General features: G+C 36.8%; 1 protein-coding gene across 1 annotated transcript in view; it reads right to left on the bottom strand.

Moving 5' to 3' along the window:
- ATR (ATR serine/threonine kinase) overlaps window positions 1-13,470 on the bottom strand; it is a 40,583-nt gene that overhangs the window by 8,339 nt on the left and 18,774 nt on the right. The window contains exons 22-37 of the mRNA XM_054074715.1: window positions 12,787-12,993; window positions 12,459-12,572; window positions 11,430-11,545; window positions 10,881-11,001; window positions 9,830-9,967; window positions 8,517-8,724; window positions 7,883-8,061; window positions 6,826-6,990; window positions 6,385-6,476; window positions 5,382-5,473; window positions 4,796-4,973; window positions 3,455-3,631; window positions 2,902-3,061; window positions 2,191-2,370; window positions 812-954; window positions 302-399 (exon numbers count right to left, since the gene is read on the bottom strand). Of these exons, the coding sequence (XP_053930690.1) occupies window positions 302-399; window positions 812-954; window positions 2,191-2,370; window positions 2,902-3,061; window positions 3,455-3,631; window positions 4,796-4,973; window positions 5,382-5,473; window positions 6,385-6,476; window positions 6,826-6,990; window positions 7,883-8,061; window positions 8,517-8,724; window positions 9,830-9,967; window positions 10,881-11,001; window positions 11,430-11,545; window positions 12,459-12,572; window positions 12,787-12,993 (2,368 nt within the window). The remainder of the gene's footprint in view (window positions 1-301; window positions 400-811; window positions 955-2,190; window positions 2,371-2,901; window positions 3,062-3,454; window positions 3,632-4,795; window positions 4,974-5,381; window positions 5,474-6,384; window positions 6,477-6,825; window positions 6,991-7,882; window positions 8,062-8,516; window positions 8,725-9,829; window positions 9,968-10,880; window positions 11,002-11,429; window positions 11,546-12,458; window positions 12,573-12,786; window positions 12,994-13,470) is intronic.

Here is a 13,470-nt window from a genome sequence, read left to right on the forward strand (position 1 = left end):
TTACCTTCAGCAGGCTTATACAAACCCAGGTACACATCAAGGATTTTCCCTAAACCTGTTTATCAACTTAAGTTATCTGAGGAAAAATCTTCTCATTATACATTCAAAAAAGTTCTAGAGGATTTAATTAAAGCAGTAAATACTCTCCTGCATATTAAAATCCTGTCATTGAAAAGAATTATAATACTTTCTTGTTTCCATCAGGCAACGTCTACAACTGTAAATACACTTCACTGCCCCCCTTCAACTGTACATTCAAAAGTACGACACAGGAAGCATGGCCTGGGGAAAAACGTTCTACCTTTATCACATTCATATGCTTTTGCTCCAAAGTCCAGCCATAAAGACAGCATTCTCGGCATTGACTGATAGATGAATTGGTTCCCGTACTGTAGAGACCTGTGATTACACATTTAAATCACAGCATGTGAGATAATATAAGTATTACAAACTCTACACTCTTAATTGTTTCACAGTCCATTCTGGGCTTTATAAATTTATGTTCAATATTTTAATTTAACTGCAACAACTAAAAGCTTACTAATACACTAATATAAAGTTTTTATTAATCAGAATTGCAGATGAAATTGTCTTACACACGCTGGACAACAATTGCCTAATCAGAAGGCAGAAATTAAATTAATTAGGTATGAAAACAAAAGGAAGCATGCAGTGCTTTGTTTTACAATACTGCATACAAATTAAAGACACCCTGAACTGTTGAAAGCAAAATACATTCCTATAAAATATCAGTTTCAGTATAATAGTCATCCTTCTAGAGAAGCTATGCAAAGCTACCACAAGGTCTAACCTCCCAAAATGATGAACTATATATCTAATCAGATCGCCTTGTTTTTCCATCTTGTTGTCCGTTACCATTGGCATTAATTTATCGTAATATTTAGCAAGATAAAAATGACCATCTTCCCATTCTGGTAAGAAAACTGTAACATCCTGCAACACAATCAAAAAGAGATAATTACTTCTGAGAAGATGATAGCCTGTTTTTTTAATTATTATTTCTGAAATAAAACAAAACCAAGGATCTTAGGTTAGTTACCTTTCTGCAAAGTAGGTACAAAAAAGTATTAACTGTAACTCTAACTCCAAAACCATAATCTTGCCCCAAGAGAAACACATAAAAAAAACTAGAAGTCTGTTTTGAAAATATGTTTTGGATTTGGAGACAGCATGATCGTTTAAGACAGGATGGTATAGGATTATATTACAGTTTCATTAGAAATGTTATAACCAAGTTCCTGATCCTGATAAAGTCAATACTGTGTTTCACTTATTTGTTTGAAAAGTGAAACATCAGGAGGGTTTTCACATTTGTTTTCCTTCTAAAAGCATGAGGTTTAAATTAAAACAAAAAACTGTGACATGTATTAGAAAAGAAATAAATTAAGAATTGGCACATCCATTCTCTAATAACACTGGCTTGCTCCCGGTGCCAATATTTAGGAAGAATTATAAGCTTTAGCATTTTAATTAATCTATTGGAATTTCATTAGTTTTCTTTTTTCCAACCAGCATTTGATACACCCATTAGATTTTTTTGTTAGATGATTGCTACAGAAGTATTTTAATTACAAAGACAGCAGCAAGTAATAACAGTATGAAATGCCAAAACTTGGAAAAGATATAGTTTAGTAGGCAATATTAATCACTGCCAAACCAGTATTTCCCTGGCACAGCGAGATGAAGCAGTACAGTGCTTGTTGTTGAAGAAAATATACCAGTTGTCTCTTTTCCCAGTTCTTCAGAGACTGGAAGCATATTTAAAGCACAGAAAGAGAAGTAACACTGAGGAGAAGTGCAATGTGTCATCAAGTTCTCACTGTCTATTTAAAGTAGCCCACATTTTAGTGAGGAATTCTCATTTCTGCACACATAGGAAAAAAGCTACAATGCTGTAATTTCTTTTCTTTCTAGTTTTTTTTTCCACTTTAAAAGAGCTACTTGGGGTATTCTCAGCTCCCACTGCCGGGAAATGTATACTTCCCTGTACTGATGTGTATTAGTAAACCTAATTCAGGTGGTTAAATCTTTACAAGATCTAGTTCCCTCCTACATGTTGATACAACATTTAATCCCATTGATGTCACCCTGGTTGACATCATCAGGAGCATAACGATAGCTTAATTAGGGGAATTATTATTATTATTAGGAGTAGTATCATCAAATTACCTTATATTTTTTCATAACTGCATTACTTTCAAAGTTAGCAGTTTCCTCCATAAACCTGCCCACCAGCAGCATTGCCCGACCGTGGATGAGTTGATTTTTGGTATTGCACAGTGCTTTATTTTCCGGGAAACATAACTCAACGCCCTTCTGGAGAACAATAAGTGCTTGATGAACCTCACCCTAAGGGAAGAGGAAAACATTCCATATACTTTAAATAACAGAGATGTAAAACTTCCATCTCACAGTTGTTATTAAGGCAAAGCTATGTCCCCAGGTGTGCTCTAGGCCATGCTGGCTGTCCTAAGTGAATATTACCAACTTCAAATGCTTCTAATATTCCCTTGTTATCTCAGCATGGCTGTCCCTTTAGGTTTACCACAATAATCGCTCCCACATTTGATGACTACTTCGTTAGTTAAAAGGATATAAATTAAGGAAAGGTCTACCATTAAGATAACCTAAATTCGGAAAGGCTGTTTTGACAAAGGCAGGTGATTTGCCAATTTTAGACACAGCTGCCGTTGAAGTCAATAGATACGGAGAAGGGCTGATGAGCCGTTGAAGGCAAAAACTTCCTGTGGCTCATCTGTTTCATAGTCCCAGCTGACATATTTTGTTTTATGTATACCAACTGTATGCCCTTTTTTCTTGAAAAAAATTCAAGATGATTTTCTTGCATTTAAGAGTAAGCACCATTTTTATTTTCTTTACCTTGGACCAGAGCCACTTTGCTCTTTCTATATAAAGTTCTGAGAGCGTAGACTCCCCGGCATTCAGAAGAGCGTTAAATGCAGTCTGGTGGTGCCCAGCTTTCCTCGCAACTCTGGCGCTCTGGAGCCAGCATTGACCAACCAGCTCACTGTAATCCTGGCTGCAAAACGCAGTTTTTAGGAAATGAAAAATTTTAGTTGCAAATGCTACGTTTCACTCCAAAATAAATATCACAACATGTTAAAACACAAATAAAATCTCTCAATAGCTGTATACTACACAGTGATCGTTTTAAATTATTTGTAATACACCTGTTGCAAATTTTTTTTCCATTTAGGCCTAGAAACAAATACTCTTTCCTTCTGTTTCTCTCTTATCTTTCCCACAGACACCAATTTTCCCTTATATTTTGAAGGCCAGTAATGTTGGAGAGGACTGCTTTTATGTACAATATGAATTTCCACAGAGTTTTATCTTCTCTTTCTAACATGCATATGGAAAACGAGAATATTACTGAGAAGACAACATAGACAAGAAATAGTCATGTTCTCACCTTTTACTGAGGCTAAGCAAAGCCCTTCTCAGTGCTAAAATGGGTTCCTTTGCTCTGTAAGAGTTTTGGGTCATTTCAATACGAGCACACCAATTCAGGGAATCTCTACCGTGGTCACCATCTGGTTGCTGAAACATTGGTGCAATGCTGTGCTCCAACTCACACAGCATGTGCAATCTGCATTAGCAAAACGAAGGAAAAAACAGTTGAAAATTGGTTGCTGTTTGAGATACATGCAAGTTTTAGGTAGCTTTTGCCATTTTCTTTCTTAAAGCTGGCCACATAAGTAATTTCAAATATTGGGGCATCATTTAAAAGCAAAAATGCAGCAAAAGCAAACACACAAAACCAGGGATTTGGAAAATGATTTGCTTTTTCTCTCTACTCTTTTGCCAGGCTGCTGAACATAGGCTATGAAGATCAATCTTTAGAAAGAGTATTTCGATCCATTACTCTTAGTAATAATTCTTCAAAAAGTCTGATTTTTTTCAACAAACACTATTGTAGAGGCAATATACTATGCTTTAACACTTCCTTTAAAATAAACTTATTCCATTTATTTAAAAATGCCATGATTATTGGCTGTCACTGCAAAGCTGAGAGCTTGTAAATGCTTCAGTTCTCATTGGCAGTTTAAGGATAGCAGGTATATCCAACAGAGAAACAGTGATGATTTGAAGGCTTCTGAGCAGTCCAGAACAACTGCTAAATCTAACTATTTTAAATAATTTCTTCCTCAATACTCAAACTCCATTTCCTAAATAAAGTAACATAGAAAAAATTACTACCAAAAAAGACCTAAGAAGTAATTAAGAAATATACCCTTCAATTGGCTAATTCCATGCTGTATCTTGCCACAAGGATCCTTTTACACTGCAGAGCACTTTTTCATTAAAAAAGCAACTCACTTGTTAGTCTACTACAGCCAAGCTTAAGATCTATGAAAGAAGTAAAACTACTGAAAGACATGGGGTTTCAATTTTTTTCAGCTCTGTTGATAAAAGGAGGGTGTGCTTTTAGTCCACTGTACAGACTAAAAACTTATGTTCTTATGTTAATAGAGCTACTGGCCTGGACGCACCACCTTTACACACGGAATTATTGATTTTTATTACCCGATGTTGACCTAAACTTGCTTGACCATTTTGGAACAACAGCTTTATTGTGAATATTTTTCATGAGAGGAAAATGTAAATTCTCAATTAATCAATGGTTTCTAGTTGGCTGAGTGTTTAAAAAAAAGTGACAGAAAACGTGCATCAGTCTCATGGAAAATTCTTGTGGCTGTATACTTAGTTATGCGACTTTTGGATTTAAAATATTGATATGAAAGTCAGAAACCTGATAATATGTTCATATCCTCGCTGATAAGATCCTCTTTCAAAGCTTGCTGCTGAAAGGGGTACAATCTGTTCTGCTCGAACAACCTTCAGTGTTTCATAAAAAGCCGCTTCATTTTTCTTCTTGGCTGATAATAATAAATGTCCTAGTCTGACACTCCAAGTAGTGGACTTCACATCTTTGGGAAGAAAAAAAAGCCTCTCAAACTCTGCTTCTTTAAACAGCTTGATCTGAACATGTCAATTTGCCTTAACATATCACTGGAAAAATAAGTTTCTCAGAAATAATTAATTGATTTTTAGTAATACTGTGTAATTCCACCCCTCAAACCCACCGCCCCCAAACAAACGCATAAAATATCTAGCCTTACACTTGCCTGAAATTTCTACCCCAAGGCTATACAGTTTACGATTCAATACACATACAAAAAATCTAGAAGATTGTCAGAACCAACCCTCCTCCCAATAAAACCCAAGACTAAAAAAAACTACAATAGCTGCCCCTTGATTCAAGATGATGAGACTAAAGCATACACTTCCTCAGAAATGTGAGGAAACATTCACATTTTAATATCACGATAATTTACCTGAAGCCAAATAATTTTCCAGTAAATCCCATTGTGACAGTTTCCAGGCTGCTTCTACTCTGTAAGTGTTCAACTCAGAAATCCATTCGGATCTGTTAAAAGAAAGCAAAGGCAGTAAAAGCTTGTGCTGGACTAAATTTCTTTTTCCTTCCACCTCTCACTCTGTTAGTGCTACATTATACTAGCAAATACTCTTTATGCAAAACTTCTCTGACTTGAAAAGAAGCACAGTAAACTTGCTTCTAATGAAATCCAATAAACCCAAAGGATACACACTGATAACAAATAACAGCTGTAAAACTCAGTGCCACAAATTTAGTTTCCAAGTAGCGTATTTAACTTCTTTGGCACCTGTTAAAAAATGGCCATAAAATCATAGAAAGATTTGGGTTGGAAGGGACCCTTACAGGTCATCCAGTCCAACCCCACTGCAGCGAGCAGGGACACCTTTAATTGAATCAGGTTGTGCAGAGCCCCATCCAGCCAGACTTTGAGTGTTTCCAGGGATGGGACATCCATCACCTCTCACGGTGCCAGTGTTTCACCACCCATGTTGTAAAAAAATCTCTTCTTTATACCTAGTCTAAATTTACTTTCCCTCAGTTGAGCATCATTACCCCTTGTCCATCTTCCAATACATTTATCTCATCAAGCTATGGAAAAGCTATGAAACAAGTAACATAGACTCATAGAATAGTTAGGGTTGAAGGGACCTTAAAGATCACCTCGTTCCAACCCCCCTAAAACATGCAAGATAATGAATGGAAAATTCTATTTAACAAATTAAACCACATATCAACACTGCACACAGTGCAAACAAGAAGCACTAACATTTCTGGAAGTTTTGAAATAAATAATTTATATATAAAGCACTTAAAGATTTCTAGCTTCAGATTGCTAATTGGAAATGCTTGGTAAGCCTCAAATGCTTGACAACACACATCGGTGTAACACAAAAGCTTCACATTGCTCAAATCAACATTGTATTAGACGCTTACAGTACCTGTTTGCAAGCACTCCGTTGACCTGAGTAATTACAGTAGACAACTGACCAAGGCCTAACATGGACTTCACGACACCATGATAATGAATAATCTAGAAATGGAGGAAAAAAAGAAGTGAAAAAAACCCCACACATACATTCATGAAGTACATGGCAGTCTGAAGCAGGAAATACGTCCATTTCGATGCCTTTGATAATATGAAAAGGCATAATCATTTGTACCATAAGATAAACCCAATAAGAGATTGGTTTCAGTCGATAAGACCCTTCCAACAGCAATAATTATTCAGCAACTGCCACAGTAAACTGTTATGTTCCCATTTTACTTAAATACCCTGAAGAGTTATTTCTGGCTTAGTCCAGCATTAGTTAACAAGAGGAAAAAAAATAATTACCTCTATATTTAATAAAATAAATATAAAGAATTTGTCTTGTGTTTACCTGATCAGGTTCCAGCTGGATAGCCCTGTCGTAACAGGCTGTTGCATCTCTTAGCAAGCCAATACTTTCATGTTCAAGGATTTGTTCTTTGAGAGATGGTTCTGCTTTCCGAATTGCACTCACCCCAGCTACTCCATCAGGCTCGTGCATAGCAGCATACAATTTCTTTATTCAGACAGAATTAGAAACGCACATTAAAACCAACTCTAAGACGATAAGAGCATATTTTACACATAACACCCTCAGAATCATGCATCTTCCTGCAAGTGGGGAACAAACTACTTTGTAGGACTTCTTGGCATCAAGCTTTCATGGCAAGTGTCAGTTCTGCTGGGCTGCTTTCAAAGTTGAGTCTTACTTTTGCTTAGCACACTCTGATACCCATGATCTCGTGACATAGATAGTAAGAAAGAATAACACATCAAGTTACCTACAACAATCTGTACAAAGGTCAAAATAAATACAGTATTATTACATGATGCAGCTGTATACTATGAAACTGCACATTACTTAAGGTGGAAAAGCAACACATCAAGTTTTTCAAATTGGAAAAGTCACTAAGGAATATAAACCATGAGGAACCTCAAACAGGTGCATCCCACAGGCTAAGATACTGCTTGAAAACAATTGCAATTGTTTGCAACATCCTCAGCATTAGCTCTGCTTTGGAATAAGCCACTCGGCTTTCCTTCAAGTGTGGTCTGCTTTGGTTTTTCAATTATCATTGGCTGTGTTTTGTCTGGCAGAAGGCACAGGGTTCGCTAAAATAAATAAATACTATACTTTCAACAAAACCAGATTTAACTATTTTCAGGATTTTTCAGTCTTTTACTTCACACTAGAAAAGTGCTCATTCCTTTTCATATAAGCAGCGTGTAAAGTAAGGGGAAAGTACTAAATACTGCTGAGACAGACAACTAAACACTTGTACCCAACAGCAAGAGCCTGACTGCACCTTTTCTTCCTCCCATCTCAAAGAATCTGACAAAGCTTTATTCACCTACATCTGTTTTCAGTTTAAAATAAACCAAACAAAACCCAAGAAGAAATTCAGAACCTGAAGAAATCCAAGATGCTCCTGAATATTTTGTTTCTTCTCTGTGATAAATGACTCAAAGTGCATCACAGCCCTTGTGTAAGCCTTAGAGCGAAAGGAAGCCACAGCCAGCGTATCCTGAGGTATGAGGTCTAGGAAACGCGTCACGTTTTGGTATTCTCCATGGTCCTCACTTGATGCTATAAGGAAAAAAAAGTTTAACTAGTCTGTCCATTGAGGTGTCATTTATAAGAATTACTTCATACATCTAAATTCAGCTAATTAACTTCACAATTTAGTCATTGCTACATCAATTTAGGAACACATTTCTCTCTTCTGTCAGCATTTATTTAAAATAACCCTGATGCATTTCCTAGATCTTGCAAGACAGCACAGAATGCACTGAACTTCAGAAAACTACCCAGAAGTGAACACTCCCTTTTTTGTCAATCTGTACCTCTTATAACAGGCACTCAAAGCAACGGTTTTAGGGTGGAAGGAGATGGAAATCACAATATGATAGTAAGAAGTCATAAAGCAGACTAACATATTATAATAATACTGCATTCTTAAATGGTCATAATGTGAAGTGGCAAATTGAAATACTTATTCGAAGAACGTAAACACCACTCTAAATAAAACAAGCAACACTCACCTTTTATATCACCTCTGTCTTTGCTAGACTTGCTGGCATTTTTCTCAGCAATAAGCATTTGAAACTTATGTCTGGCCCACTGAGTTAGATGATCAAGCATGGAGAACACTGTCTGCGTGCTCAGCTGGCTTAGATCAGAGGCACTGTCTTCAAGCCTCCGAGCAGACTGATCATCATGTTTCAAAACAGCCATAATCTCCGCGTAAACCTACACAAACATTAATATGATAAAAGACAGAAGTTCCGTGTAGGCATAAAACCAGCAATTAACACCAAAATAAAACCAAAATACTAGATATTTTAATTGTATATTTTAATAGTTTTGGGCTTATTGGCAAACTCTGTCCTGTGATCTTAAGAGGAAGAAAAAGCAAACTAAGTAGCAGTTGTTGTCAGGAGATTCCGTGCAGAGAGTAAGCCTTTAAAAAGCAACCCCTTGGATTCAGAATAACCATCACAATCACTGGAATTGGATGTTTGAAAACAAAATGACTGCTACTGCAACTCTGCTGCAAATACTTCCATGTTTAATACAAGTCAAGTTATCTACTGGCTACCAGATCACTGACCAAGTTTTTGCTTATATTTAAGTAAATACCATGCTCAAAGACTTGTTTCCTGGTTTAATCCACAGAATGAGTTAATGTGCATAACAGATGCTTATTGTGGATGTATTTGTTCACACAAGAAAAGTGACCACTCCCTTCTGTACACCCACAATGTTTACACACAGGTATCTTAGCTGTGAGGTTTCAAATAAATAGAATGCAAGTTATATTATTCAGGGTCTTTAACTTCTGCTAAAGAAAACTGACAGAAAGGAGAGTGGATGACACTTTTCTTTCCTATCCCTGCTTTGCTGTAAGACATCAATGAATCCTGGTCTTCGTGAATCTTGTAGCTAAATAGTTTTTCCACTTAAATTCGAGTGTATGCAAGGGAGAGAAAAAAACATGAGTACGAACACTTGGAAGTATTCAAGTTCAATTTATTCCTTGTTTGTGTTGTACTCCCTTCTGCTTTGTTACTGCGGTCTTGACGTTACTGCACCTATAATTAACTGCATAATATCTCAAACTAGTGCCTACTGAAGAAACATATGGAAATCCACAGAAACACAGTTCAATACAAACTTGCCTGAGAATATTCAAAACCCTGGCAGAAAATTCATATTATTAATACAGGAAAACAAGTTTATCTCCTATACAATTTGTTCATGTAGGTCTACAGCAATTTTGCAGAGCCGAACAGCTCTTGGGAAAAACAGCTCTTGAACATTCCAATGAAGAACACTGCTTTCCTGTATACCTCACCTCTTGTTGATCCTCCTGACTGCATCCCAACAAAACATAGACAAGGATGTGTGGAAGCAGATAAATTGTTACTTTATAGTCGTTCTTCATCATAATACTGCAGCAATCAAACACTTTTCTGGCAAGATCATGTCGCACCTACAGAGAAATATTATTTCCAGGAAAAGCATCATTACAGAAGTGCAAATGCCTGAACAATTAATAGGTTTCTTTTTGTTGACAAATACAACAAATTCTACTCCATCAAATAATTTTAAGATACTTGACTCCTACAGATGTTCATCAGACTTAAACCTGCTGCAGGGTTGCCAGATGGCACCTACTCTTAAATGTATCGATTGTTGATACCATCAAGACAGGGAAGCATTGCTCACATGTTTCACTCTTCCATGCTTTCTACACCATTGCAAACTTGCAGTGCCCACACAGAAAAAATTAAAGCCCTTTACTACTGCACTCAGCTTCTCCTCTGCCCTCAAAAGCCTGCAAAAAGTAGCAAATCATGAAGACATAAAAGCCATCTTTGTCTGAAACAGAAAGGGGACAGCATAGCTCCTGAACTACTGTGATTTAATTTACTTCTTGAAATAGTTATTTAGAGGGGAAATTTTCAGCAGGGCATTACATGTTGGAAAGGGAAAAGGGGAAAGAAAACAAAGAAAGTTATAAGTACTTTTAACATGTGGAGCTATAGGGAAATGAAAGAAATCTTTCAGAAAGAGAGGAAATGGGAGGTTTTCCAGAAGCATTCCAGGTGTTTTTCTGATGCATTTATCAGTGCTTTCAACTATATAAGAACCTCTGGATAAGGGCAAACGTCCTAGACTTCAGGCTTTGACACTACCTGTAAAGCCTAGCCTAGAAGCAAGAATGCAGGGGAAGGGAAGGCACGTGGCAACCTTGATGATGAAAAAAGTTTTCAAGCACATGCTTTAACAGGCCTACAGAGAATAAGCATATTCACCCATCCATCCTCAACTTTAACAAACCAGAATATGATTCTAAAACCATGTTGTATACATCAATATAGAGAGTAGATTTATTCTCTCACCTTTGTTATAAGATAACCGGCCCAAGTTGCTGACCACTCTGCAAAATTATCACCTAATTTGCTTAAGTAAATTGGCTTCTTCATCTTAGACCAATTTACAGCCTTTTGATAACTCTTGTACCTGTAATTTTAAAATAACCATTTAAGAAAGTAATTTTTCTTATTTAATATGATAAAGAACAGGATGTGGTTAATTATGAAATTCCCTAGCTGGAATCACAATAGGTTTCACCTTCTGAACCCTTTAAATAATAATTAAGAACATACTTTCAGTAATCAACATACTTTATTCTTAAGCTTCTTAAAAGTCAAACTTGAAATAAAAACAACCTAATATGTTACCAGATGCTTTAAGTACACTGCAAAGCACCGTTCCAATTACTTTCAAGAAATGCAGTATGATAAATATATTTGAGTAGTGTGCTTTTTGGCAGAAAAACCTAGAACATTTATGAAAGCTAAGAAATGCCAAAAGTTGGTTTTCTAAAAAGAGGGAAAAAAATGCTTTTAAAGCTGTTAGGAAAAGAAATTGCCAAAGTTATCGTATACCGTGTATTTAAGTGAGGCTCCAAGATCTCCTGCACGTGCTCAGGAAATCTCCTCCAAAGCCTGGAGCCTGGGCAGTCAGTGTTTGTCTCTCTACAGTCATAGATAGACAGTAACTCCTGAAAAGGCATAGTTTACATGACCAAGTTAGCACTGAAAATGCTTCATGACCACAGTAGTAACAAAATCTGATGTTTATACAGAAGTGATGACCTAGAAGTTACAGAGTCTTTAATTCAGAAATTGTAATCGCAAAACTTCGCTCCAACATTGTCAAGCCCCTATTACTGGGCAGGGCTGACTTCAACCAACTATTGATTCCCCAGATTCTCCAGTTGGTGTTTGGACCGCATTATCGCATGGTCTTCACATCTGCCAGTAAACCAGGACTAGAAGGTAATCCAATTCCTCCTTCTGCATAAGCTAATAAAATACTTTTATTCTGCTGACTACCTAGGGCCACTCATTTTCTCCTGCAGCAAAGAATTGTCCTGAAGCTTTCACAAAGACATAAAACAACAACAAAACAAAAACCAGAAACAGACGAGTTTGGAGTTCTCAAACCAGCACAAAAGACTGAAGTCTGAAAATAAGGGTAGGCTCACTTTGAGTTGCTTCGTAAAAGTGAGCAGAAACCCTCTAAGGAACACTTACTGTTTTTCATTTCTTCCATGGAACCTGTACCATTTCTAAGTCAGTCTTGAGAGTATCCCTTAAATCACTACGTGCAGACCCCCCGTTACCTCTGAAACATCAGATCTCTCCTAAAATGTCATGACACAAAGGCAAACAAATCTTGCATTTAACAATTCTCAAGTGAGCAGTTTAAAAAAAAAAACATTAAGCGAGCAGCTTAAAAAATAAAAAATTACTATCCTGAATTTTTTTATGTTGTAATGTAAAGCTGTATAGGATGAAGTTTCAAATACTTAAACACGTACTTCAAAATGTAGATGTATACTGTGTAATTCATGCTCTATGTGATAGGAAATCATTTGTGAAAAAAAAATAGGATCTAACCACACCTCTTACCTGAATTGCATATGCTGCAGAATCCTGAGCACGAACATTGTCAGCATAAGCAAGGAACGCTCTGGTCAGTTCCATTAATAACCCATAGGCAAAATTTGGGTCCTCCACACCAGCCTTAATTGGAAACAGGAGGCTAGTTTTATTGAAACAGAGTAAAAGCGGTATCTTCAATCTCTAAATAACCACTTTGAAGCCCGAATCTGAACAGTTTTAGATGAGAAAGCAAGTATAGATTTTCAAAGGATCAAAAGATAAGAGGTTCCCTTATCCCAAGTACTTTAAAAAAACCCTTTAACACTAAACAAAACATTACAGCAACACTTCTTACCACAAACGTGAAGTGCTTTCCTTGAGTTTCACTTGATGAAAAATCGAGCCTGCCAGGATCTATGGCTCCCAGTTCACCTAAACATTCTCCACAAAGTAGTCGGGCTTGAGAATTTGCATCCTGGCAGCCGATCAGCAGCACAGTGACCAGCTGGGAGATGACTGGCTCCACAGTCTCACTATCTGTAACATACTTGACCAATTTTTCCTATGAAGGTAAAAAGTAAAGATGAGCTATTCTACAGCCATGCTTATGGTAAATAATCTTGGAAATTTTCCATCTGTAACGCACTCTTACTTGGTGTTTCGTTTACCCTTGACTTGAAGTTCACGATTCCAATACTACCATTTTCTAACTATAACCCAACTGCCCTCAACTGCTCGTTGCCCTAGGAAGGACTACAGGAATGAGGGATTTGGGCCTCAAAAAATATTACTGTCATGGTCAATATTGTATTGCATTATCATACACCTCTCTACTAAATTAATTTTCTTCCATTGTCTTACCAAGAACCTCTGTTCTTTTCTACATTATCCATTTCATTTATCTGTTCTTTTTCTTCATGTGTTTGATACTTATTCTCCATTTCTTTCATGCAGCTGTTGCCACACTTTCTGGTATCACTGCTATTTGTATCCTTATTGTTTCACGTTTCTTGGCCATTTCTTCACTTCCTACATAGCC

Source organism: Cuculus canorus, chromosome 9 (assembly GCF_017976375.1).
Source record: "Cuculus canorus isolate bCucCan1 chromosome 9, bCucCan1.pri, whole genome shotgun sequence".
Classification (NCBI taxonomy): domain Eukaryota; kingdom Metazoa; phylum Chordata; class Aves; order Cuculiformes; family Cuculidae; genus Cuculus; species Cuculus canorus.